The sequence below is a fragment of the Bidens hawaiensis genome, unplaced genomic scaffold, assembly GCF_021521415.1.
Source record: "Bidens hawaiensis isolate Kalapana, Puna unplaced genomic scaffold, B.hawaiensis_p1.1 tig00419527_1, whole genome shotgun sequence".
Classification (NCBI taxonomy): domain Eukaryota; kingdom Viridiplantae; phylum Streptophyta; class Magnoliopsida; order Asterales; family Asteraceae; genus Bidens; species Bidens hawaiensis.
The window spans coordinates 128,095-151,446 of record NW_027504890.1 but is presented as its reverse complement, the minus strand read 5'-3'; the positions used below and the strand labels follow the sequence as shown (position 1 = coordinate 151,446).

Genomic DNA, 23,352 nt, shown 5'->3' with positions numbered 1-23,352 from the left:
CTGATAGTTTCTTTACTTCCAAGGTATTCTTGGCTTCAATTCCCTGCAGGTGCTAGGTATGTGAAGGGTTTCGCCTTGACACTGTACCCGCACTTGTCTTACGGTTTCTTGGATACCAAGGTAAGGGGGTATATTCCTTCTTATTTTTGAATCTTTGAATCTTTTTGAATTTCTTTGAAATTCGAAGAGTTGGTGAAAAGATAAGAACAGTCCATACTGTTGAAGGGACGTTAGTGTCCGACGATTTCTTCTGACAGTTTCAGGACGTGCAGGAAGTTATGACGACGTGACAGTATATGGTCATTCCAGTCGCTTTTTCAGGCGCGTGTGCGCGATTTTTCGGGCGCGTGGGTGCGGATTATACGGCGTGCGTCCTGTCAACAGCTGTTGCCAGTTTGCTTTTTCCACGTGTCATAGTTTCATTGCACTCGCGCTTTTCTCTCTCCTCCGCATTAAATTCATCGCATTCATTGCGATGAGCATATAAAGGGGGAGAGGGTTCATCTTAATCCATACTTTCACTTCTCTCTTCTTCTTCTAAACGATTTCCGGCGAATACTCTAACCTTTGTCGAGCATTCTCCTGAACTCGTTTCTTCTTTACTTCTAATACATGTCTTCTGCTCACGATCTTGAAGCTACTGCCGAAGAGTCTGACGTGTACGTCGAGAACCCGACGTCTACGTCTGATAAGGACGATAAGAGAACTGTTGGCGAATGCCAGTGTGCTCTTCCCATCGAGCTTTACCAGTACATCATCAGGAAGTTCATGCTCGAGCCGTTCGAGCCTGAGTTTCCTGAGCCTCACCAGACCGTGTATGATGCCCCCAAGGGCAAAATAGGGGTATATGCCGCCTTCTTCGTCTATGGGAATCTCAGGTTCCCATTGACGAAGTTTGTATACCGTGTCTTGGAAAGACACGGTATACACCTGACGGAGGTACACCCAATGGCGATCGCCAAGATCCGCCATTTTGAATGGGTGTGCCTCATTCTTGGCGTGGAGCCCCATGTCGACCGCCTGATGACCTTCTATTCCTGGAGGTGCATCCAAGGCTGGTACACCCTGGTCACCCGGATCAAGGGTTTGAAGATCTGCGCTACCGAGCGCAGTCTTCGGTCTTGGAAGCGGGAGTTCTTCTACATCTCTGCCCGTGTCGTCCCCATAGCGATGACATTCAAGAACGGGAGAGCACTCCCCAGCCTTCACGCCTCCAACTACCAGGAGGCGGAATGGTTTTCCAAGATTTCCAGGATCCAGACTCCGGTTTACCGCTTTGCGGAGTCCGGCATGGTGATGCTCGGTATGAGCCGGGTGTGGAAGGATGCAGAGGCGCCACAGATTACCATCGTCCTTGAATACGGTTTGAACTTTATCCCTTACGGTATGCTCCGTCTTCTTTGTTTATTTAGCGTAGGCTGTCCAACGAGCTCCGAATCCTCCTTGCCCGGATGCAGCCGCGCGTTGAGCTACTTTGTCGTGAAAATGACAAGTTAAAGACGGCGCGTAGCCTGGAAGTGGCTCAGGCGCGGGCTATCCGGGAGGAAAATAAGAGGCTTGCCGCCGTTGCTGCGGAAAAGGAGAAGGCTTTCAAGGCCCTCGAGGTTGAAGTTCAGTCCCGGCTCGAGCCCCGTTCCAAGGCTGCCCAAGCTGTTAACGAACAGCTTCGGCTGGCCAAGGAAACTGCACGGAACGCAACCGAGAGGGCCACCAAGGCTGAAGCTGTTGCTGAGCCTCTACGCATCGAGAATGAGGAACTTAAAGCCAAATTAGAGAGGCTCCAGCAGGCTCATGATGCCTTGGCCATGGAAGATGCCAAGAAGCTCCAAGAGATCTTGGACCAGAGGGGGGTGCTTGACCACACTGAGCGTAAGCTAAAGGGCGTCGAAGAGGCTGCAGCCAAAGATGTGTTGCTTGCCAACCTTACAAAGAACGAAGCCGAACACGCCCGTAATGAAGCTCAAGCTGCCCTCCAGGAGGCTCTGGTTACCAAGGAATGGCTTCTTCGAGAAGCGTTGTCACAGGTATGCGCAGTTTCACAATTTCTTTACGCTTTTCCTTAGAAGAGTTTTTGATATACTTCTGTTTTGTAGGTTGTGCATCGGGTCTTCACGAACACATCATATGACGATGCGATGAGCGCAGCCCTCAACGCTTCTCATGAGGATGGGGAAAAGGCTGGCTTCCTGCTTGGTCTAGGGTTTGTTGATCAAGGCATCCCGCCTTCCAACTTCCCTCTTTACGATGTGGATACTGAAGCTGCTTATGACCAAGCAGTGAATCAGTATGCTGCCTTCCCGCATCCGGTGGTGGAGAAGGTGAACGAGATTAGTGCTGTTGATGATGGGCTAACTCTTCTCAAGGCTTTCCTTGAACCGCAACGCTCTACTGATGGTGCGGGTCCAAGTGGGAGTAGTCCTGAAGCTTGATCCTTTAGATCCTTTTCCAACGTTAGAGTAGATTTTTATTTTTGTATAGATTTGTATTCTTGTACGCGGGTATGTGCCCAGCAATTCTTGTAATATTTGAATTTTGATGGAATATAAATCTTTTGTTAATGCTTTGCCTTGTAAACCTTATATGTTTTGCTCATGCATATTCTAGTTTAACTTGGCAATTTCCTAAGTACTTTGGATAAGTTAACCTTTCCACGTGGTAGATAATAGGTTAAAGTTCTGCTTCCTCTTTCGTGATTGTGCGGGTAAGACCGTCACTTTCACTTAGTGGGATGGCTAAACTTTACCTATATCTGACCTGCGTGGAGGTTTTCCTCATCTTTTCCTTAGAAATTTTCTAAGTGTTTTGAATAAGTTAACCTTTCGACGCGCGGTTGTTAATAGGTTAATGTTCAGTTTCCTTTATCATGATTGTGCGGGTAGGACCGTTACTTGCATTTAGTAGGATGACCAAACTTCACCTATAACTGACCTGCGTGAAGGTTTTCCTTATCTTTCCCTTAGAAATTTTTACCGTTTTATGTGTTTATGCGGGTTTCGCCGCCTTCCACACGCAACGACTTATTTCTTCCCATATTTATGCGGTGAATACCGGCACATCAGTGTGGAAAGTTCATAAGTATAAAGGTAAGGCTATCAACACAATGTGACAAAGGAAAATCATTTCCATTAGAAGTGGCTCTAGGCCTTTTCTTTACAAGTTTGGAATTGATCTACATGTAACATTTGCGTAATTGAGCTCCATTCCATGTTCTTGGGATGGGAGTGCCATCGAGCCTTTCAAGCCGGTATGCGCCCTTTCCCAAAACTTCTTTGATAATGTATGGTCCTTCCCAGACCGGGGCCAGCTTTCCTGGGCGCTCTTGATTTGAAGCCTCGTTGTTACGCAATATGTAGTCTCCTACATTGAAGTTGCAGAGTTTTACCCGCGTGTTGTAGTACGCACTGCGGCTAAGTCTCTGCGTTCTTCGGTTAGCATAAGGTCTAACCGTCTTTCCGCATCATTGTCTTCTGGCTGAATCAAGACCCTTGGTGAGGGTAAACCAATTTCGACCGGGACCATGGCTTCAATGCCATAAGTGAGGCTGAACGGGGTTTCTCCCGTACTGGCCTTTTTCAGCGTTCTGTTTGCCCAAAGGACGTGTGGGACTTCGTCCACCCAGCCGGATCTGTGTTCCAATAGTCTTTTCTTTATGCCGTCGACGATGCTTTTATTTGCTCTTTCCACCTCACCATTACCCTGCGGGTGCGCCACTGAGGTAAAGGTGTGGGTGATTTGAAGTTCTTCTAGCCACTCTTGTAGCTTCTTGTCAGCAAAGTTGGTGCCGTTGTCGCCCACCAAAGTCTGTGGAAGTCCAAAACGACAAATAATAAATTCCCAAATAAATTTTTTGATATGTTTTGCGGTTGTTTGGGCTAAGGGTTTTGCTTCTATCCACTTGGTGAAGTAGTCGATGGCTACCACTAGGAATTGAACGTTTCCTGCTGCTGTGGGAAATGGGCCTGTCACATCGATGGCCCACTTGTGGAATGGCCATGAAGAGGTGACTGGAACAAGTTCATTCTTCGGGCGATGCGTGTTGGGTGCGTAGAGCTGGCAAGACCTACATTTTCTGATGTATGCCAGCGCATCCGTATGCATCCCCGGCCAAAAGTATCCCGCATTGTTAAACTAAGCTACAACAGCGCGTGGACCTGCGTGTACTCCACAGATGCCCTCGTGTACTTCCCTTAGGAGGTAGTCAGCATCTTGGTTGTCCACGCATCTTAGGAGTGGGCCAAGAAAGTTACGTCTATAAAGGACGTCATCGATGAGTTGATAGTTCAGTGCTTTACAACGTATTTTTCTTGCCTGTGTTTTTGACTTTGGTAGTATACCCGCCGCAAGGTAATTTATTATTGGTGTCATCCATGTTTCTGTGCCGGTTTGGAAGACACAGATTTCCTTGTGCGGGACTGATGGTGCTCCAAGGAGTTCAATGCGGATATCCTTTCCCAAGTGGGTGAAGGCTAACGATGCAAGCTTGCTTAACGCATCCGCAGATTTGTTTTCGCTACGCTTGACGTGTATGACTTTACAATCGTTAAAATCGCGCATAAGGGTCTTTGCTTGTGCGAGGTACAGGGCCATTGTGTCGTTCACGGCCGTGTACGTCCCGTTTATTTGGTTGGCTACTAACATGGAATCCACGTGGGCTTCCAAGTTTTTCACTCCCATTTTACGCGCAATTCTCAGCCCGGCCAAGAATGCTTCATACTCCGCTTCGTTATTCGTACTTGGAAAATCCAGTCGAATAGCGTAAGTATATTCTTGACCTGCTGGGTTGGTTAGTTTCAACCCTGCGCCTGAACCCTCGTTGCTGGCTGCTCCATCAGTGTAGAGTTGCCAGACCTCCTGGATGTCCTGTGCTGGGAAGGGTTGAGCCTCCTCCTGGCACTCTTTCTCCCGCGAAGCGGGGACTTCTGCAATAAAGTCGGCCAAGACCTGGCCTTTTATGGCTGGTCTTGGCTTGTACTTTATCGCGTATTCTCCCAATTCTATTGCCCATTTGGCTAGGCGTCCCGACAATTCGGGTTTGCCTAGAACGTTTGCTAGTTTGAAGTTGGTGAGAACGGTGATTGGGTGACCTTGGAAATATCGTCTTAGCCTGCGTGAAGCCTGTACAAGTGCTAAGACTAATTTTTCCAGGGTAGAGTACCGGGTTTCTACGTCTGTTAGAACACGGCTAACATAGTAGATTGGCATCTGGATGCCTTTTCGTTCTACTAGCTGGACTGCTCCGGTTGCTCTATCTGTGGCGGAAAGGTATAGGATTAATTCCTCCCCCGCTTCTGGTGCTGTGAGCGTTGGGAGTTCGATCAAGCGTGACCGAATCTCCTGAAAAGCTGCTTCCGCTTCTGGTGTCCAGCGGAAGTGCGTTTTCTTTAAGCAGTTTCTCAATGTTGACACGAATGGAAACGACTTATCCGCATGGTTTGCCAAAAAGCGGTTAAGTGCGACTAGTCGTCCATTCAGTGTCTGAGCTTGCTTGATGGTAGTCGGTGATTCCATTTTGATAATGGCTTCGACCTTTTCAGGGTTCGCTCTGAAGCCATCTTTAGTAACGATGACTCCTAAGAACTTCCCTTCTTCCATCCCAAAGGAACACTTGCTCGGATTGAGCTTCATGTTTATCTTCCTGAGCGTGTTGAAAGTTTCTTCGATGTCCTTCAACATCGCTTCCGCGTTAGGGCTTTTGATGACCAAGTCATCCATGTAGACTTCCAAGTTTCTCCCAATTTGGGCATGAAACTCTTTGTCCATCAGGCGTTGGTACGTGGACCCAGCATTCTTAAGTCCGAATGGCATCATTTGATAACAAAATGTGCCATCGGGCGTCCGAAAAGCGGTTTTGTCCTGATCATCAACGGCCATGTGGATTTGATGGTACCCCTTATACGCATCCAGGAAGCATTTAAGGCGAAACGGTGCTAACGAATCTACCTTAAGATCAATTTCGGGTAACGGATAACAATCTTTGGGGCATGCTTTGTTTAAGTCTTTGAAGTCTATGCACATGCGCCATTGTTTGTTATTCTTCGGTACCATAACGGGATTTGCAACCCATGTTTGATATCTGCTAACGCGTACGATGCCCGCGTCAAGGAGTTCCTTGACTTGGGTTCTACACGCGTTAGCTTGTTCCGCCCCCATTACTCTGCGCTTTTGTATGACTGGCGTAAAAGCCGGGTCACACTTGAGCTTATGCTCTGCCTTACTTCGAGGTACCCCAGTCATGTCAGCTGGTGTCCATGCGAAGATGTCAGCGTTTTTCAGTAGTAAGCGTTTGAGTAAGGTGCGCGTAGGATCAATGACTGTTGGGCCAATGGTAACGGCCTGGTCAGGGTATTTGCCATTGAAGACCCATTCTTCCGTTTCGGTGATGGTTGGTTTAGCCATCTTTGGTTTGGGTTTAGATGAGACAGATGCGATGCATACCTGGGGAATGCCGGTGATCATCGCTACACCCTCAGCTGTTGGCCATCCCATCATGCCGTGGACTAAAGATACCACGGCATTGAATCTTGCCATCCCGTCTCTCCCGAAGAGAATGTCGTACGTGTGGTGTGGCTTCCTCATCACGACAAAGTCCACATCTTCTGTGCGGGAGTGTTTCCCGTCCGTGAGAATGACGGGGAAAGATAGGATACCCAGGGGGGTGTTTGTGCTGCCGTCGAACCCTTCCATCGAGGCGCAGACCGTTTCCAGGCGTTCCTTGTCTTCGTCGTCTAGCTTGTCGAAGAACTGCCTATACATCACCGTTGACGAGGCGCCGTTGTCAGCAAGAGTGCGGGAAGTGATGTAGTGCCCCAGCTGGCTTTTGATGACGATAGGGCCTTCTTTGCTGGGTCCTCCTGGCACTCGCGGGAAACGCACCTCAGCTTCCTTCCACGCGCATGGTTCTGTCATTCGTCTTTTTCTTCCTCTGATGTTACTATGAACCATGTGGATGCTGATGTCAACGGGCTTTCGTCCGTTGCCTTTGTATCGTTTATCATTCATCCCTCCATTCTTGATTGATGCCACAAGGTGTGTAAGTCTTCCATCCTTGACGAATGTTTCAACAATATCCTTCAAGGATGTACACTCCTCAGTGCTGTGACCCTTTGTCCCATGGAAGTCACAGGATTTGCTCTGATCCGCATTAGGTCGCTGCCGGATCATTGGAGCTTTTGGCCATGGGAGTTTTTCGGTGGCAAATATCTCCGTGACGCTTTTGGTGAGTGGCGTCCACCGGTGTTTTCGGCTTGATGGGTGCGTGTTATCCCTTCCGCCTACTAGAGGGCGAGAGCTGGATGAGGTGTCAAAGTTTACCCTTGACTGCCAAATACCTAGCTTCCTCTTTTTGTTTTGCCGAGCGGTCCGAACGTTGTTTTCTCTAGTCCTCTACGTGTAGAGGTGTGTATTCTGGGGAAGATCCTTACCCAGTTGCTTCTCCGTTTCGGCAAAGCGCTTGGCCGCCGTCATGATGGCATCCCATGTGGATGGCATGCCGTCCTTACCCGTCAACGTGCGGATAAGCTCTGGGTATTCGGCGCCCTGGATGAAAGCGGCGCGAACAAGATCTTCGCTTATGGTGCCCAGACTCAGCTTTTTGGAGTTGAAGCGCGTGATGAAGTCTAGTAAAGATTCATCCTCCTCTCTAACGCAGTTGAGGATCGTCCACTGCTCTTCAGTATATTTCCTCTGTTGACTGAAGTGGTGGCTGAACTTGTGTTGAAAGTCCGCCCAATCATAGATGTGGTGGACCGGTAAATGATCAAACCACGCCCTGGCCGCTCCAACCAGCGTCATCTGGAACATATAACACCACGTGGGTTCCGTCCAGTTGCTGACGGTTGCCCCCGCTATGAATCTGTTCAAGTGATCGTCTGGGTCGGACATACCATCATAAGTGCCTATGTTGGACATTTGTTTGGCACTTTTCGGGGCGATTGCTTCCGCAATGTCCCTTGCAAACTTGGACGTTCCCGCATTTGCAACAGTTGGTTTAAAGGTTTTGGAGAAGTCACGTGGGTTTCCCCCCGCGGTCCTTGGTTTGAAGGTTTCTCCGAAATTCCTTCTTGGTTGGAAGTCCGTTTCCTTACGCTTCCCTTTCGCCCTATGGCGAGGGTTTGCGTCGGTATCGGATTCCTCCCGATCATCGTCCGAGTACTCGCACTCACTGCTCATGTTGAGCTGTTGTCGAGTGCTTCCGAATTCGACAGCCTGTTGGAGTGAACGCAAGCGTTCATCCAACTCAGCTTGGAATTCCTTCTGATGTGCTTCGGCCCACGCCTTAACTTGATCGAGTGTTTGGCGGGGGAGCCTCGTCTGTTTCTCCAACTGGGCATCGGTGAGTCCCAGTGAAAGATTGTTTACTGCACTTGCCCCGGCTTGGGTAACCGGGGTAGTGTTCGTAAAATTTGTGTAACCGCCGGTGTTCCCCCCAGTAGCTGGGGTTGTGGTTACCGGGGTTTCTTGGTCACTCACTGGCCTTGGGACCGGAGTAACGTTAACCATCTTTTCAGAGGTTTTTGAAAAAGCTGAGAATTAGTTCTAGCTTTTATGCACGGATGGCGCCAATGAAGAAACACTAAGAGACCCCGGGCAGATTACGGATAATCTGGGGGCTAAGTAATGTTTCCCACGAGGGTTAGGTCCGGCAAAGATGGATGTTCTTCAGATGAACTGCAAAACAGACACCGTGAGCTCGTCACTGAGAAGGGGGGGTTCCTCCTTGTGACCACCCTCCGGCGTGAGAATCAGACTAGATTGCTCTGAATATAAGTGTATATTGAGAGAAATAGCTAGTGAAGGTAAGATGATGATACCGTTCCAAGGTGTTGGAGTACTTATAGCCGAAGGTAGGTTTCCAAGCAGGTACAACCAGCTGTATAATTTTCCTTTTCCACCAACTGTGGGCTACGCACGTGCCATGCTGTTAGTTGGTGGGTAGGCAGCGGCTGATAGTGACATGACCGGCTGTGTACTGTTCCTTTTCCACCAACTGCAGGCTATGTACGTGCCACGCAAGGGTTGGTGAGTAGGCAGCGGCTGATAGTGACATTTTGTACTAGAGCGTGCTCCTCGTACTGTTGTCGGTGAGCTGTCACCCTGTGATTGGTTCATGGGCCGCTCTGGTCAGATCTTGTCTATTTTGTCCATACCTTGGCAGGTATAGTACAAAAGACCTTCCAGAAGCGTACGGACTGGCTCATTTGGGCGGGAGTATTCCCGCCTTGCTCATTCCTTCAGGTGACATTACTGAATTATTTAGTGCCTTATGCGTGTAGCCTTGCTGTTAGTGCGGGTAGCCTTCCCTGATGGCTTGTATCCGCAGCTGCGGGAACAGGCGGGGTACTTCACCATTGGGAGGCTTTTCCTGCGGGAACAGCTGGCTTACTGCGCGTAAGGTCTTCATCTCTGAGCATGGTTGGTCCTGCGGAACCAGTTGGTCCTTGCGCAGACGTCCCTCTTCAAGGTGAGTCTTGCGGGTCCAACTGGGCTCTGCTGGGACCTACCTCTTCAGAGCCATAATAGACAAAGTCAGAGTCACAAAAGTAGCACAACACCACCGTCATACTTTCGGAACCCAACAGCAGACTAATTGGAGCCACAAAAGTGACACAACATCACCGTCATACTTACGCCACCAAGAAAAACCGCTGGTTGCCGGTGATCTCTCAAACAATAGAGATAAAGCTATCGATACATAAAGTCGCCGATCTCCGCCACGTTGTCGCCTAGGATTCCAGAATGAAACCAGGCAACAGTCAATGCATCGCCATTGCCTAGGGTTCACAAAACAAAACCCGACAACAACGAATCAGAGACGGAATCGAGGCCACAAACGTGTTCCGTCATACTTCTGCCACCACGACACACCGCTGCCATAAACCGGGCTGTGAAATAGAGAAAACTTACCGGAAGTCAGTCGCCTGAAGCCTCCAACTACATAAGAGAAACCGGAGAATATGAGGAGAGAAGAGAAAGAGATAGAAGAACTCTGATGCATTATTGAGAGTGATGATGAGGCAGTTGTTGTAAAAGGAAGTTCGGTGTAACACGTGTTAATGGATTGTAGATACGTGGAAGATATAGACTATGGAACATGAAGGTACAACACCAGTTGCATTAGGTACAAACAACAATGCTTAAGAATGTTATATATATATATATATATATATATATATATATATATATATATATATATATATAGGGGTGGGGCTATAATAAAAAGAAATACTTTTCTAAGAAAAGTGAGAATAAATCTAAGTCTTTGGATCTATGATCTAGTGGTTGAGATTGATAGTTTTTAAACTACCAAATAGTTTCCTAGGATCTAGGATTTAGGCTAAATAGTTTCCTAACTCTAAATTTTATTTATTCCTACTCTTCCTACAAAACTATATCTTTTTATTTTAACCATTTTCTATATATATATATAAGGTTATATATAAGGTTTTTATTAACTGAGACAATGTTATCATTGAAGATCATGAAGTTAGGTTGCACTCTTTCATGGAAATTGGTATATTTTATCATTCATTTTTCGGAAGGTAAAAAAGAAAACAGAAGTCAGCAAACACTTATAAACAATAGATTGCTTTCCCTTTCATGAAAAGAATTACATACAAAAAGAATAAATAATTATGTAGGCAAATGCTTTTGATTTCTAATTATTCTTTATTGTTTATATGATTTCTTAAGTGTTCAATAAAAGAATTTAAATTTGTATTTAGTTAGATTTAAACTTGTTAGCATTTAGGCCTAACTTCAATCCCCTCAATGATAAGTCCTCCTTTTAGTTGATGGCCCTTGACCTCCATTAAACTCATCTTCACCATCTCACTCTTTCCTCCAACAAAAAACTCTCCAACTTCAACTTCCATCCATCCATCCCCTCTTTTGCTCGGACGCCGGCCTTCTCCTTCAACCACCCGTTTCTCCATCATCCGTCTTCGGTTCATGAAGAACAACGATCCGAGCTGTTGTTTTTGTTCATCCATAGGGCATAAATATGCTGTGTTGGTAATGGCGCATTCGTCTTTTGAGATTGACGTCTCAGATGGAATAGAGTCCAACCCAAAGGCATGATCAGAAACTTTGATTATTAGATAAGCACCATATGTTGTATTAGGAGATAAATCTTGAGTGCCTATTCTTCCTTCAATTTCCAAGTTGGATATTGTTTTTAGCTCAATTACCTCAGAAAATCTGCACAATATTTATGAAAACAAAATCATTTTAAATCTATCAGCTAGCTAGATTATGTTAAATGTAATACTATGAATATGAATAGTTAAAAATAAAATCTATAATTCTAAAAGTTGAAACAAAAAAAGGAAAATTGGATTTTGCCATAATACCAAAATGTATATTAACTAACCTTGATGTAGAATGAGTAGTCCATGTCCAATGATTGGATTCATTGCTTAAAGAAATAGAAAGTGCTCTTGCAGATAAGAGAAAGCTCTTCTTTCCACTAACTTTGTTTAGTGTAAAACTCTGCATGGATTAAACAAATATAAAAATGAATACTTTAATTATTTAAATTTATGTATATTAACTTTTCAAAAGGGGAAGAAAAATATAACCACAAACAGATAAACTTACACTGACTCCACCATCTATGAGAACAGAATCACATAGCTGAAAAAACAATTCTTTCTTTGAACGAAACCCGAGTTGAGTGTGTGCTCTTGAGAGCAATTGAGGGAGATCAGACGGCAAGAATCTGCTCCAAACAATGTCGGATTCAGCAGCCGATCGCAACGAAGACGATGCAAGCATTAATCTGCATGCGTCTGGTGGAGATGTGAGAGACACAATGGCGGAAATACAGTCTTCTGGCAACATGCTCAATGATCTGGTAGCCATTTATTGGATTTAGGATCAGTGAAATCTTTATGGGAATGATATATGGTAGGTGGGTTGAATTGTGGTTGTGTTGTGTCTTTATATATTTTTGCAATACAAACTTTCTTGGAGGGCTGCCTGCAGGGTGCATGGGGCCAGTGGTTATTTCTGGGAAACCAGTGGTGTGGTTGACTGAGGTGTAGACATTATGTCTAGGCAACTTGTGTGCTATGCTAACGCTGTATTTCTTTGATTTGAATTATTCTGAATTGAACATGTGGGTCATATATACCATCAAACATTTCTTAATACCCTAAAGTCATAAAGAATGACTGAATGAGGGAATAGTCTGTGGGAACAAAAAACAATCTAGAGGAGTACAAATATAATTCGGTGGTTAATATAGTAAATTTAAATCACAGGTAATCATGTTTAGCATATAAATGGTAGGCATTGTTTGATAGTCTCTTAATGATTTTATTAAAGTGATATCTCTGAATTAGTCAACGTTAAATGTGTTTGGTTATTTTATTAGATCAAATTAAAGTCGAAAATGTGTAATATCATCTTGATCAACCTCCAATATGTAGATTGGTGGTATTGCATTTATGTATTCTTTTATGATCATGGTGGGCAATATAAGGCATGGATACGTCTCACTTCAAATCTTTTTACGGTCATAGCTCGCGTGAGTCGCCTAAATATACATCATTTTCCCTTAATTGGAACACTGAAAGCACGCTCCACACCTTTTCTTGCCGACTGTTGGACCGTCACCACTTAGAGCATAACTGTTGGGTATTTGTGATCACCTCTCTGTGTTGGCCTCACAACTCCATTGGAAAACTTCTCCAAACATGACATGAGGTGTACAATCAATGTTATCGATTATCCCATGTAGGTGATGTTTCTCTTCATGTGCTTGATACGAAAGTGCAAAGTCGTGGCTTGTCAGCCTATGTAAAAACTCGATGCCGTTTAACTGATTTATGACATTACAAAAAACTTTGTGCATTCACACAAAGTCCTATCAGCCTTACATAAGTACTCACGTATTAGTGGGAGGATTACAGGTTGCGAGTTGTTTAAAAGCTTATGTGCATTTTTGTAATGTCATACAAGTGTTTCTCATTCTCCCATCTATGCCCTCTTGAAATCATTCAAATTCTACTTTTGTACCGCTATAATAAAAACACACGTTTCCACATAGTATGCCTTGCTCGAAAAGTAGCGTCACTGTATTTTAGGTTTTCAATGAAATAATCTTCCATCAGAAGTTGGGGACCTTTTTAGCGATCTTGGACCATGTATCTTTTTTAGCTGTTGTCATGTCTTCTTCGGTTTGCTTGACAATCGTAGATGTTGGCTGGGATGAATAATTTTTCAAAATCATCCATCTTGTTTTGTAGAAATTTGATAGAAATGTTTGAATATTGAAATAAAATGGTTAATGAGAGTAGGTTATATATTAAATAGGTAATTTTTATTTCTCTTCTTTTAGTTTACACAGCTATAAAGCTGTTGTGTAACGGCTTTCTCATGAAATTTATGTGTCAACCACTCGCTTTGCCTACCCAGTAAAGGGTGACATTCGGGTAGTTGAAGCCGAGCCGGGTACCTGAGAACGCCCTTGTGCCCTCAAAAGTTCTTGGTTAAAAATTTGACACTTAAATGCTTTAAATAAGTTTTAGTATATATAACATTTAATGCACATTATCATCCTATCAACATCAAAAGGACAACTAGTCATACATGACCAAGTATCCTTTGTAGTCAAGTTGCAACTGCTGGAGTAGTTATTGCTACTGTTAGGCTTTTATTGATGAGGAGGTTCATGATTATGATGGCGTGCTTATCCGGAAGGCCTAAATTAAGATATGAGGATGATAGTTTTATACAGAAATATCCTAAGTAACTTTGTTTAATTATTGTATACTAGGTTATTGACCCGTATACGACACGGGTGGACGTACACGGGTTGGAATATAGAAATCGTCAACAAAAGACATATTTAAGATGATAAAAGTTTGTTTCATATGTTTATATGGAGAATTATTTGATAAATTTGCAATTCATATTTCTATGTAAACAAAGTACTTAAAAACATAAACTTACTAAAACAAAATATTTATAGTACATTGTTTGGAAACATAATTTAAAACTTTAAAAATTACAAATTCATAAGCTCCTAAATATTTTCTTATAAACCGTATTTGTTGTCTTGTTTATAACTTTACATTGCTTATCCAAAATATGCATTTTACTCTTCACTCTTAAAAAGCAACATATAGTTGACCGTAAGTAAAACGGGTCTCTCATATATATTCCAACTTTTGCTAAAGATCTGCTTTGAGTTGTTACAATTATATCACGCTTATTTATTGTGTCACCAATATCATCAACGATTAACGCTACAACTTAAAAGTTTTTGGCAGGTTGTAAGTCCTTGCATCTTTTTGTCTTGTTCCAATAATGCACAACTTTAAATCCATATCGGGATCATTTTTAAAATAATCACTTACCATCCAGTATCCTTGAACCAAAGGATTTTGAGAATCCAACATTGTCTTTAAGTAATTCATTATTTCTTTATCTAACATTTCCGAACTTATTTTTGTGTCGTTGCGTAAGAAAATGGTTATGTGTTAAAAATAATTTAATTAAATTACTTTTAGATTGTTCATAAAAAATATTAAAAATAATCAATGATGTTTTAATGATCCCCCTTGAGTCATGACAATTATGATATATAATACGAAAATCCAGTTACTTCATATAATAATATTTATTTATGACTTTTTTAATAAGGTGATATAAATTATGCACTATTAATTCAAAGTGGCTAACCAAAATTTGGTGTGATTTATTTTAAAAATAAAACATTCATACCGATATTATTATATTACATTTTGTATGTATAAAAAAGATATTTAGGAAAATAAACATTGTCACGGATTTAATATATAAATTTATAAAGACTAAGATTTGGTTGTAAAAAATAAATTATCTTAAAATAAAAATAGAAATGTTCAACACGAGTTAATAAATCAAAGAACCGTTACCACACAGGTGGAAAATATATAATATGTCATATATATGCATATGTTATATACTATAATAAATTGTAAAAAGTTGTATTTCTAAGAAAAAAATATAACTCTATATGATTTATAAGGTATTTATAAGAGTAAAATTACAAGTTCAATCATCTTTTTAATTTAAACCATGAACCAAAATAATACATTAAGAAAAAAAGATGCAAAATCTATTTAATTTATATGTTACATGCCCAAAAAACTTATAAAATTAAGAAAAACGTTTGAAAATATATGCTTTAATAGGTTATAGGTTAGTGACCCGTGTACTAAACAAGAGAAAATTATATAAAAAACGTCAATTATAAATATATGTTAATATATTGTAAATTTTGTATTTATATGAACGAATAATTTTATATAAATGTTATGTTTTTGAAATGTATCCAAAAATGGAATGTGTAAAAGCCATACCTAATAATTATAATCTTATGAAACTATTTCATTTACTTAACTACTCATTAAACTTTCTTTGAGAATGATCAAATAAAAATGCAAGTATTGTTATGATCCTTAAACTCTTCTTGTTTTAGCCTGTCACATTTAAATACAATCGCATAAAATAATATAAAGATACTCAATTAAATGTTTATGAATCCACGTGTTGACATCATTACCATAAAAAGAAAAAATCAATCACAAAGTAAAAAATAAAATTAGAAATAAAAAATATATATGTGTCAAAATTTGAGAAATCTTAAAATGACTTAGTAATTTGATTAAGTTTAATTTGTCTGAAAGTATTAAAATCTCGTAACAATAATATTATATAAGAAGTTTATAAACGTATTAAAATACAATTATTCAAAGGCGAATTGGATTTTAATAATCCCAACTTTATGTATTTGGCCAATAATAATCCCAACTTTGAAAATAACTGTCACTGGCCTCAACTTTCACACAATTTGTTTTCATTGGATCTCCGTTAAAAAAAACTAACGACGTTGAATTTTTTTCAAATTTCAAACTGATATTTTAGGGTCGTTGATCGGAATGAGGATACGAGTCGATTATTGTAAAATTTATCTCCAAACGGTGGTCCAAACGACTAAAGGATGCTTCAATTCCGGCATTTAAACTTTTAATTAACAAAAATCAAGTTGTTTGAAGCGTCGTTTAAAGTTAAGTTTTACATCAATGTATTCATAATCTCATTCCGATCTAAAGCCCTAAAAAACCAATTTGAAATTTGGAAAAAACTTAACGGTGTTAAAAAAATTTTAACGGATGTCCAATGAAAACAAATAGTGTGAAAGTTGGGACCAGTGACAGCTATTTTCAAAGTTGGGATTATTATTGACCAAATACATAAAGTTGGGATTATTAAAATGCAATTTTCCTTATTCAATTATTGATATTGATATGTAATTAAGGAAATCATTATTGTTAGTCAAATCAACTATTAAATATTTGTCATGGTTATATTAATTATACATTTATATACCGATAAATAACTATATAATTATGGTAATACTTTGAGTAATTGATTGAAAGTTTGATAGCTACAATATAACTTGTTGGTCATTCAAAAAAAAACTAAAATATAATAAATTCTATAAGACCTAAAAACAAAACTATAATTAATAATGCAATAGTAGCTCAGTCACAAACTCCACATATTGACTCAAGCCACAACTAACCAATAGTTCCATTCTAGGAAATGTTTTTGGCTTTTATGTCATCAAAACTAACAAACTTCAATCCATACAAGTGACCTTCAAATTCGTAGGAATTTGACAGATGGGTTTCGGCTGTGAAACAAAGCTTATGTGGACAGTCAATGTATTTGTAAGTCGACATATTGGCTCCAAGAGAAGCCTTCTTCACAATCAAATATCAATTCTCACCAAGCCATGCATCATGTTTCGGGATGCATGGCTTCCTTACATATGCTTGCATTCTATTACCCTAAAACATTATTATTAACATTAATAGAAAATTATATGAAAAATATAGTAAAATTAATGAATGTGTAACACTACCATTTCATCTTGCACGATCATTTCAATGGACCAATCTTCTCCGGGCTTTGAATTATCCTTGAGACGTCAAAGTTTCAGAATACGAAGCTTGAGAATACAGACATTGTTAAGAACATCCAATTGGTTCAACATGGTGATGTTTGTTGGCTCCATCTTTTTGGTGATGAAGATATAAAAATAAATAAAACATTTGTTGATGAACAATAATACTTTTAACAAAAAAACTAAAAAACAAAATGAGTGATATAAACAACAGAAAATATAAACCTTAGAGACAAAAAATAAGTCGTTTAAGCTATATTTGGTGTGATAGTGTAAGTCATGGGGTGTGAAAGTGAGATATTTATATAAGTCATGGGGTGTGATAGTGTAAAGGATTAAATTTTGAAAGATTTGAATAAAAAAGGAATGTATATACGGAATTAATTAAAAACATAAATTTAGGGAATTTGAATTAGCTTTCAAATCATGGACTAAAAATATGGGATGAGCATTAACGGATTTTAAAATTTTGAATTAATAAAATGTAATGTTATTAAAGTATATTATAAATACAAATAAATACAAAATAATTCAATTCATATGTTTAAATATTTAAAAATTTAAATCTAGATTATATTTAAACATAAGGAATAAACTTATTAAGAAAATTAGTTACTAATTTATTTATTTATATTAATATAATTAATCATCAATTTAATCCCTTAAATAATTACCGTATATCTTGAATTGATTATCAAATCTTCCTAAAATAATTAGTGAATCGGTCAAAATCCGATTGACTAATTTTGAATCCTAGATTGACTAATTTTAATTTACCCAATTGGTTCAAAATCGGTATCTATATAACTAAACAACATTAAACAATAATTTAACAACTCACTAATTGATATAACATCTGGTAAGTGATAATATTATAAATTATAAATTATGAATTAACATATACTTAAAATTAGAATGACCCTCATATATTAAAATCCTTGATTGACTAATTATGAATTAGTAAATGTGTCAAAATCCGTATTTATAGTAACCCTTAAGGATGCTTAATCAAATAATATATATATATATATATATAATATAGTAACATATTAAAATATCTCCCGAAATAATTAGTGAATTGGTCAAAATCCGATTGACTAATTTTGAATCCTTAATTGACTAATTTTGAATTACCCAATGGGTTCAAAATCGGTATCTATAATATAATTAAACAGCATTAAACAACAATGTAACAACTCATTAATTGATATAACATTTGGTAAGTGGTAATATTATAAATAATAATTATAATTATAAATTATAAATTAACATATACTTAAAATTAGAATGACCCTCATCTATTAAAATCCTTGATTGACTAATTATGAATTAGTAAATGGGTCAAAATCCGTATTTATAGTAACCCTTAAGGATGCTTAACTAAAACCTTAATCAAATGATATATAATATATAATAACATATTAAAATATAGAAATTCCGTAATTAAAATTTTCGTTAATAAATTTTATTCATCTTTCCCTAGTTTGCAGATATTTACAATTATTGATTACGGATCTGAATTTTTACTCCATATGGTTGAATTTTGATTAAGGATGAAATATCAATTAATTATTTAAATTAAATTAAACTTGGTAGGAAGCGTGATGATTAAACTGACCGGAGGTAACGTTGATGGTGAACATCTTCATCGATGGTGGAACGTAAATTTCACAGATAAATGAATTGAAGGTAGTCATATGTGGAATAGGAAGGAACCGTCAATGAGAATGAAGGAGTTAAAGAGGAAAATTGATTTGAGGGGCTAGGTTAAGTTATATTATAGTATACAGAATAATAAAAATAACATACGTAATAAAACTCGTTGATTGATAAATAATAACAATTATATCGTGGATTGATAAATAATAACAATTATAACAAAAACGATTATTAAACATAATTAAATTTAAAGAGAATAATTTAAAGATTTAAAGAGAATCATTAAATAGAATTAATTGTATCTTATTTTAGTTTATTTTTGATTTATTTTATTAACATGAAAAATAGAGAGATGATAGATATACATGGAAAGTCTAGGCAACAACCAATAGGAAGAGGAGAAGTTGAGATAAAGCCTATTGCTTTAATATATATATAGATACGTTTACCCTTTATATGAACTTTAGGTAGCCACCTTATATATATTATATATATTTATTATATATATATTTTCAAATTTAAAATCAAATTACATATTTTTCTTTTTTTTTTATAAAATTACCCATTTGTCGTCTTTGTAATTTAAATATTTCATTTGACTATGTCCATCAAATCCCATAAAAACATAGAGATTGAACTTCAAATCATTAATTTCTTTTAAAACTGGTTCAACCTATCTTAAAATTTCTACAACCATTTCTTACACAAATATATACCAGATCATCTTTATGTTCTATCTAAAGGTGGTAATCTGAGTGTGTTGAGTTAGATCTAGGTGATGAGTTACAATGGGTATGGGTTAGGATAAGTATGGGTCATGATGAATTTTTAAAGTAGAGGGTTATGATGGGTATGGGTCAAGATGGGTAAAGTTAACCCATCTTGACCCAAGTGAAGATTAAAATACAAAGGGTTTCAAAAACCCCTAAAAAATTCAAAAAAATTAATAAAAAAAATAATAACTCAAAATATAAATAAAACGAAAAATGTGAAAAACTAAAATGTTTCTCCCGTCATCCTCGTTCATTAAAAAACCCGGTTTTGTATCGGTTCATGTTCGATTTTTTTTTGGGGGGGGGGGGTTGGTTGGGTTTTGCTTTTTTTCATTTCGGTCAGTTTCGGTATCTTTTCGGTTTCAATGATTTCGGTTTCGATTTCTCAGTTTCTATTCGGTTTCGTGGGCTTTGTTTAAATTAAAATTGGATGGAGCTTGTTTGAGTCCATTCTAACACATAAACCAACCCAATTTAACCCATAACCAAAAGTCACTAGCATTTCCCCAATCCATCTTGACCTCATTGGAAAATTATTTTTATCCATCCTAACTCATTGCAATTTTAAAAATTATCCATGTTGACCCAAAACAACCTATTTGAGTTTGTTTTGCCACCCCTAATTCTATCATATACTACCATTGTTTCTCAACTTCAAATCAAACACCACCATAAGCCATCGTCATTGCCCTTGGCCACCATACTCTTCTATCTATATTTGATCCAAGGGCGGACATGTTCTGCACATATGGGCCGCCTAAGAGCATTCACATCCAATTGTTTATTTATACGCGTATAATTTAACTAATATACATAATTTCTTAAATTTATCTCACAATTTCTAAATACCTCACACATCTCATTTCTTATCCTTATCTATTTATTCATTTTTTATTAGATCATGTGTAATCATAACTCTCCACCTAAGAGCATTTTGCGGTACGTGGTGTCCTAGTCGGCAATGAGACATTTTGCAAAATGAAATGATGTAGTGGTAAAAAGCTCTTGTAGTCATTACTAAATTATTATAAATTAAATTAAATAGAAATAAAATAAAATATTTGGTTGGTTGGATGTTGTAAGAAAAAAAAACCTGACTGGTTGGAAGATTAAAGGGGGTGGCGTTTTTTAGGAAACGTTCAAGGCCAAATAGAAGCCCAAAACACCCCCGGAGGCGGTGTTAGGGACGTTTTGGGCGGTCAAATACCCACTACACAGTAATGTGTTAATTTATTCTCTTTGTTTTGTTAACTATCTTAACTACAAACTATTTTGTCTTAATATTATTATTTTTTCTTCTAGAAATAATTTCTATTAGACTTTAAAAAAAGTTTGACTATGTAAATATCACTACGTGAATATTGGCTTTTGGCCACACACATGCTCTGGGCGGTTTGCCACACCTCGGTTTAAATGTGTGGCTAAAGGTCGCTTTCGTCACACATTTGTTATTTGTGTGACTAAAAACGCACCTGTTAGAGCTAAAAATACACCTGTTAGAACCTTTAGCCACATAAATTAGATTTTTGTGACAAAAAAAACACACCTGCTGGAACCTTTAACCACACTTTTTCAATTCGTGTGTCAAAAAACACAGTTGTTCGAAACCGTTAGCCACACTTTCGTAAAAAAATGTGACTTCTACTAGCCACACTTAGTAAATTATGGCCAAATATGATCTACACTCACAGTAGTTTGATAGCGATGTGGTTAAAAACTAATACATATGGCCACACTTACGGGTATATGTGACCATAGAGTATTGTTTGTTAGCCACTTATAAGTTTTATGTGTGGCTAAAAGTTAACAGTGACAGCAAACAAAACGTGCGACCGTTAGTAGTTAATGGCCACACTTTAATTGTTTCATATGTGGCTAAAAGCTTATACATATGGTCACACTTACGGGTTTATGTGACCAAAAAGCATTATTTTATAGCCACATATAAATTTTTATGTATGGCTAAAAGCTAACAGTTATATTAAAACAAAAGTGTGACTATTGATAATTAATAGCCACATTCTAATTCTTTTGTGTGACCAACCAGACATTCACCCTTCAGTAACCAATCTAAACCATAATCCATCACCTGCTGCTAATACTTTCATCACTCATTAACATAGATTGAAGCTCATATTGGTTAGGTAGGTGATTTATACTTTAATTTTGAGAAATTTGGGTGTTTGAGGGTTTGAATGTAAGCAATTAGGTTTTAGATTCAATCGATTAGTATTCGTTCTAATTTAAACAATCTTGATACAAGTTGCAATTGACGTTTTTGAATCTTTACTTTTTATCATTGTTGGATTTATATTTTCTAACGGGGTTTTTTAACATGATTAATTAGAACCCTAGTGATGTCATAAACATGTTAGGATTTGAGTTTTGTTGAGAACAGTTGGCTGACAGATTCATTCTCATTTATTGATTGGTTGTAACTCGCTGTTAAACGATGATTAGTGATCGATTGTTGATTTTAGGATATAGTATTCTGAGTCTAGTTTCCAGAAAGGTAAATTTTGTAATTTTTGGATGAGTGTTGAATACCTTTTATGATTTTACAAAAACATATGTCAAAGCTGATTCAGGGAGTTATATTCTGGTTCATTTTTCGGACACCATAACCCCCTAATGACAAACCCAAACGGGTTGGTTACACTTCTGGAACTTAATATGATGAGTTTTAAAGATAACCCAATTGGTCTTACGCAATTTGGTTTAATAAGTTGATAGAACCATTAAACTAGTTTTTGTTGCGCAATCTATTGAACTGTTAGTACATATCTGTAATGGTTGAATTATTGTGAGTTTTCTATGCTTGAGAAAAACATAATAAAAATTTTTTGAGAAACCTGATTCATATATCATACTGTGGAAAATTTTGTAGAATTTATCCTTAATATTTTATTTGTGAATAAAATCAGTTTGTACATGCCAGAATCTGTCTCGTGAACTGAATGATCATAAGTTAAGTTGTATGATGAATATTTGGTTGCTTTGCCATGATATGATATGTGGATACATGTTAGGACTTTCGGTACTGTTGACATTACTTATTATCACCAACGATTCGTCGGGTCAAGTTTGTGTTTGTGTGTGAGTTCATACGTGGGTCTTAGAGTTATGTGTTGTTAAACATACTCTCATAACTTAAAACACTTGTACTAGGTAACAGTTAGCGAGTCAAATGCATTCATTTGGTTTTGAGAAAACTCTGTTACACGCGACACCAGGTTTTGGATTGAAAACACGGACATACTTGCATATTGGTTTTGAAAACACTAAACGTTTGCCTATAATTTTTTTCTGGATTGAAAACACAAAACATTTTGAAGTATTGGTTATGCAACCTGCTGAAACGGGCAAAAACGAGTTGAACTGCTGAAATTTTATTGCTGAATTGCTGTAAAACTGGTCAAAACGCGTTGAAACGATCTGTTAAGTGCTTAAACGAGCTGTTAAGTGCTGAAACGGACTTAAAATCGTAGAAACGAGCTGTTTAACATGATGTTTGCTGCAAAAACGAGCTGTTACGTGCTAAAACGAACTGAAAACTTACTGAAACGAGCTGTTTAACATGCTGTTTGCTGTTAAAACGAGCTGTTAAGTGCTGAAACGGTCTGAAAAATCGTTGAAACGAGCTGTTTAGCATGTTGTTTGTTGTAAAAAACGAGCTGTTAAGTGCTGAAACGAGTTGTTAAGTGCTGATACGAACTGAAAATCGCTGAAACGAGCTGCTTAACATGATGTTTGCGGTAAAAACGAGCTGTTACGTGCTGAAACGAACTGAAAACTTGCTGAAACGAGCTGTTTAGCATGTTGTTTTCTGTTAAAACGAGCTGTTAAGTGCTGAAATGGACTGAAAAGTTGCTGAAACAAGTTGTTTAGCATGTTGTTTACTGTAAAAACAAGTTGAGTGCTGAAACGGACTGAAAAATCGCTGAAACGAGCTGTTTGACATGA

The 23,352-nt window shown here is 38.4% G+C and overlaps 1 protein-coding gene across 1 annotated transcript; it reads right to left on the bottom strand.

Annotated features, from left to right (window-relative positions):
* Positions 1–10,568: 10,568 nt before the first annotated feature.
* Positions 10,569–11,936, bottom strand: LOC143609282 (F-box protein PP2-B13-like). Its single transcript, XM_077084080.1, has 3 exons — positions 11,596–11,936; positions 11,369–11,487; positions 10,569–11,196 (listed from the first exon to the last, which is right to left on the bottom strand). Exons 1-3 carry the CDS (start codon positions 11,857–11,859, stop codon positions 10,737–10,739), a joined length of 843 nt encoding a protein of 280 aa, XP_076940195.1. The 5' UTR covers positions 11,860–11,936; the 3' UTR covers positions 10,569–10,736.
* Between the last annotated feature and the right edge of the window lie 11,416 nt (positions 11,937–23,352).

Bases quoted from the DNA above. Each gene is read 5' to 3' on its own strand.
- LOC143609282 (XM_077084080.1), bottom strand. From the start codon at position 11,859: ATGGCTACCAGATCATTGAGCATGTTGCCAGAAGACTGTATTTCCGCC. The intron at 11,488-11,595 runs GTAAGTTTATCT...TAATCCATGCAG, and splicing joins TCATAGATGGTGGAGTCAGT to AGTTTTACACTAAACAAAGT. The intron at 11,197-11,368 runs GTTAGTTAATAT...AATATTGTGCAG, and splicing joins ACTACTCATTCTACATCAAG to ATTTTCTGAGGTAATTGAGC.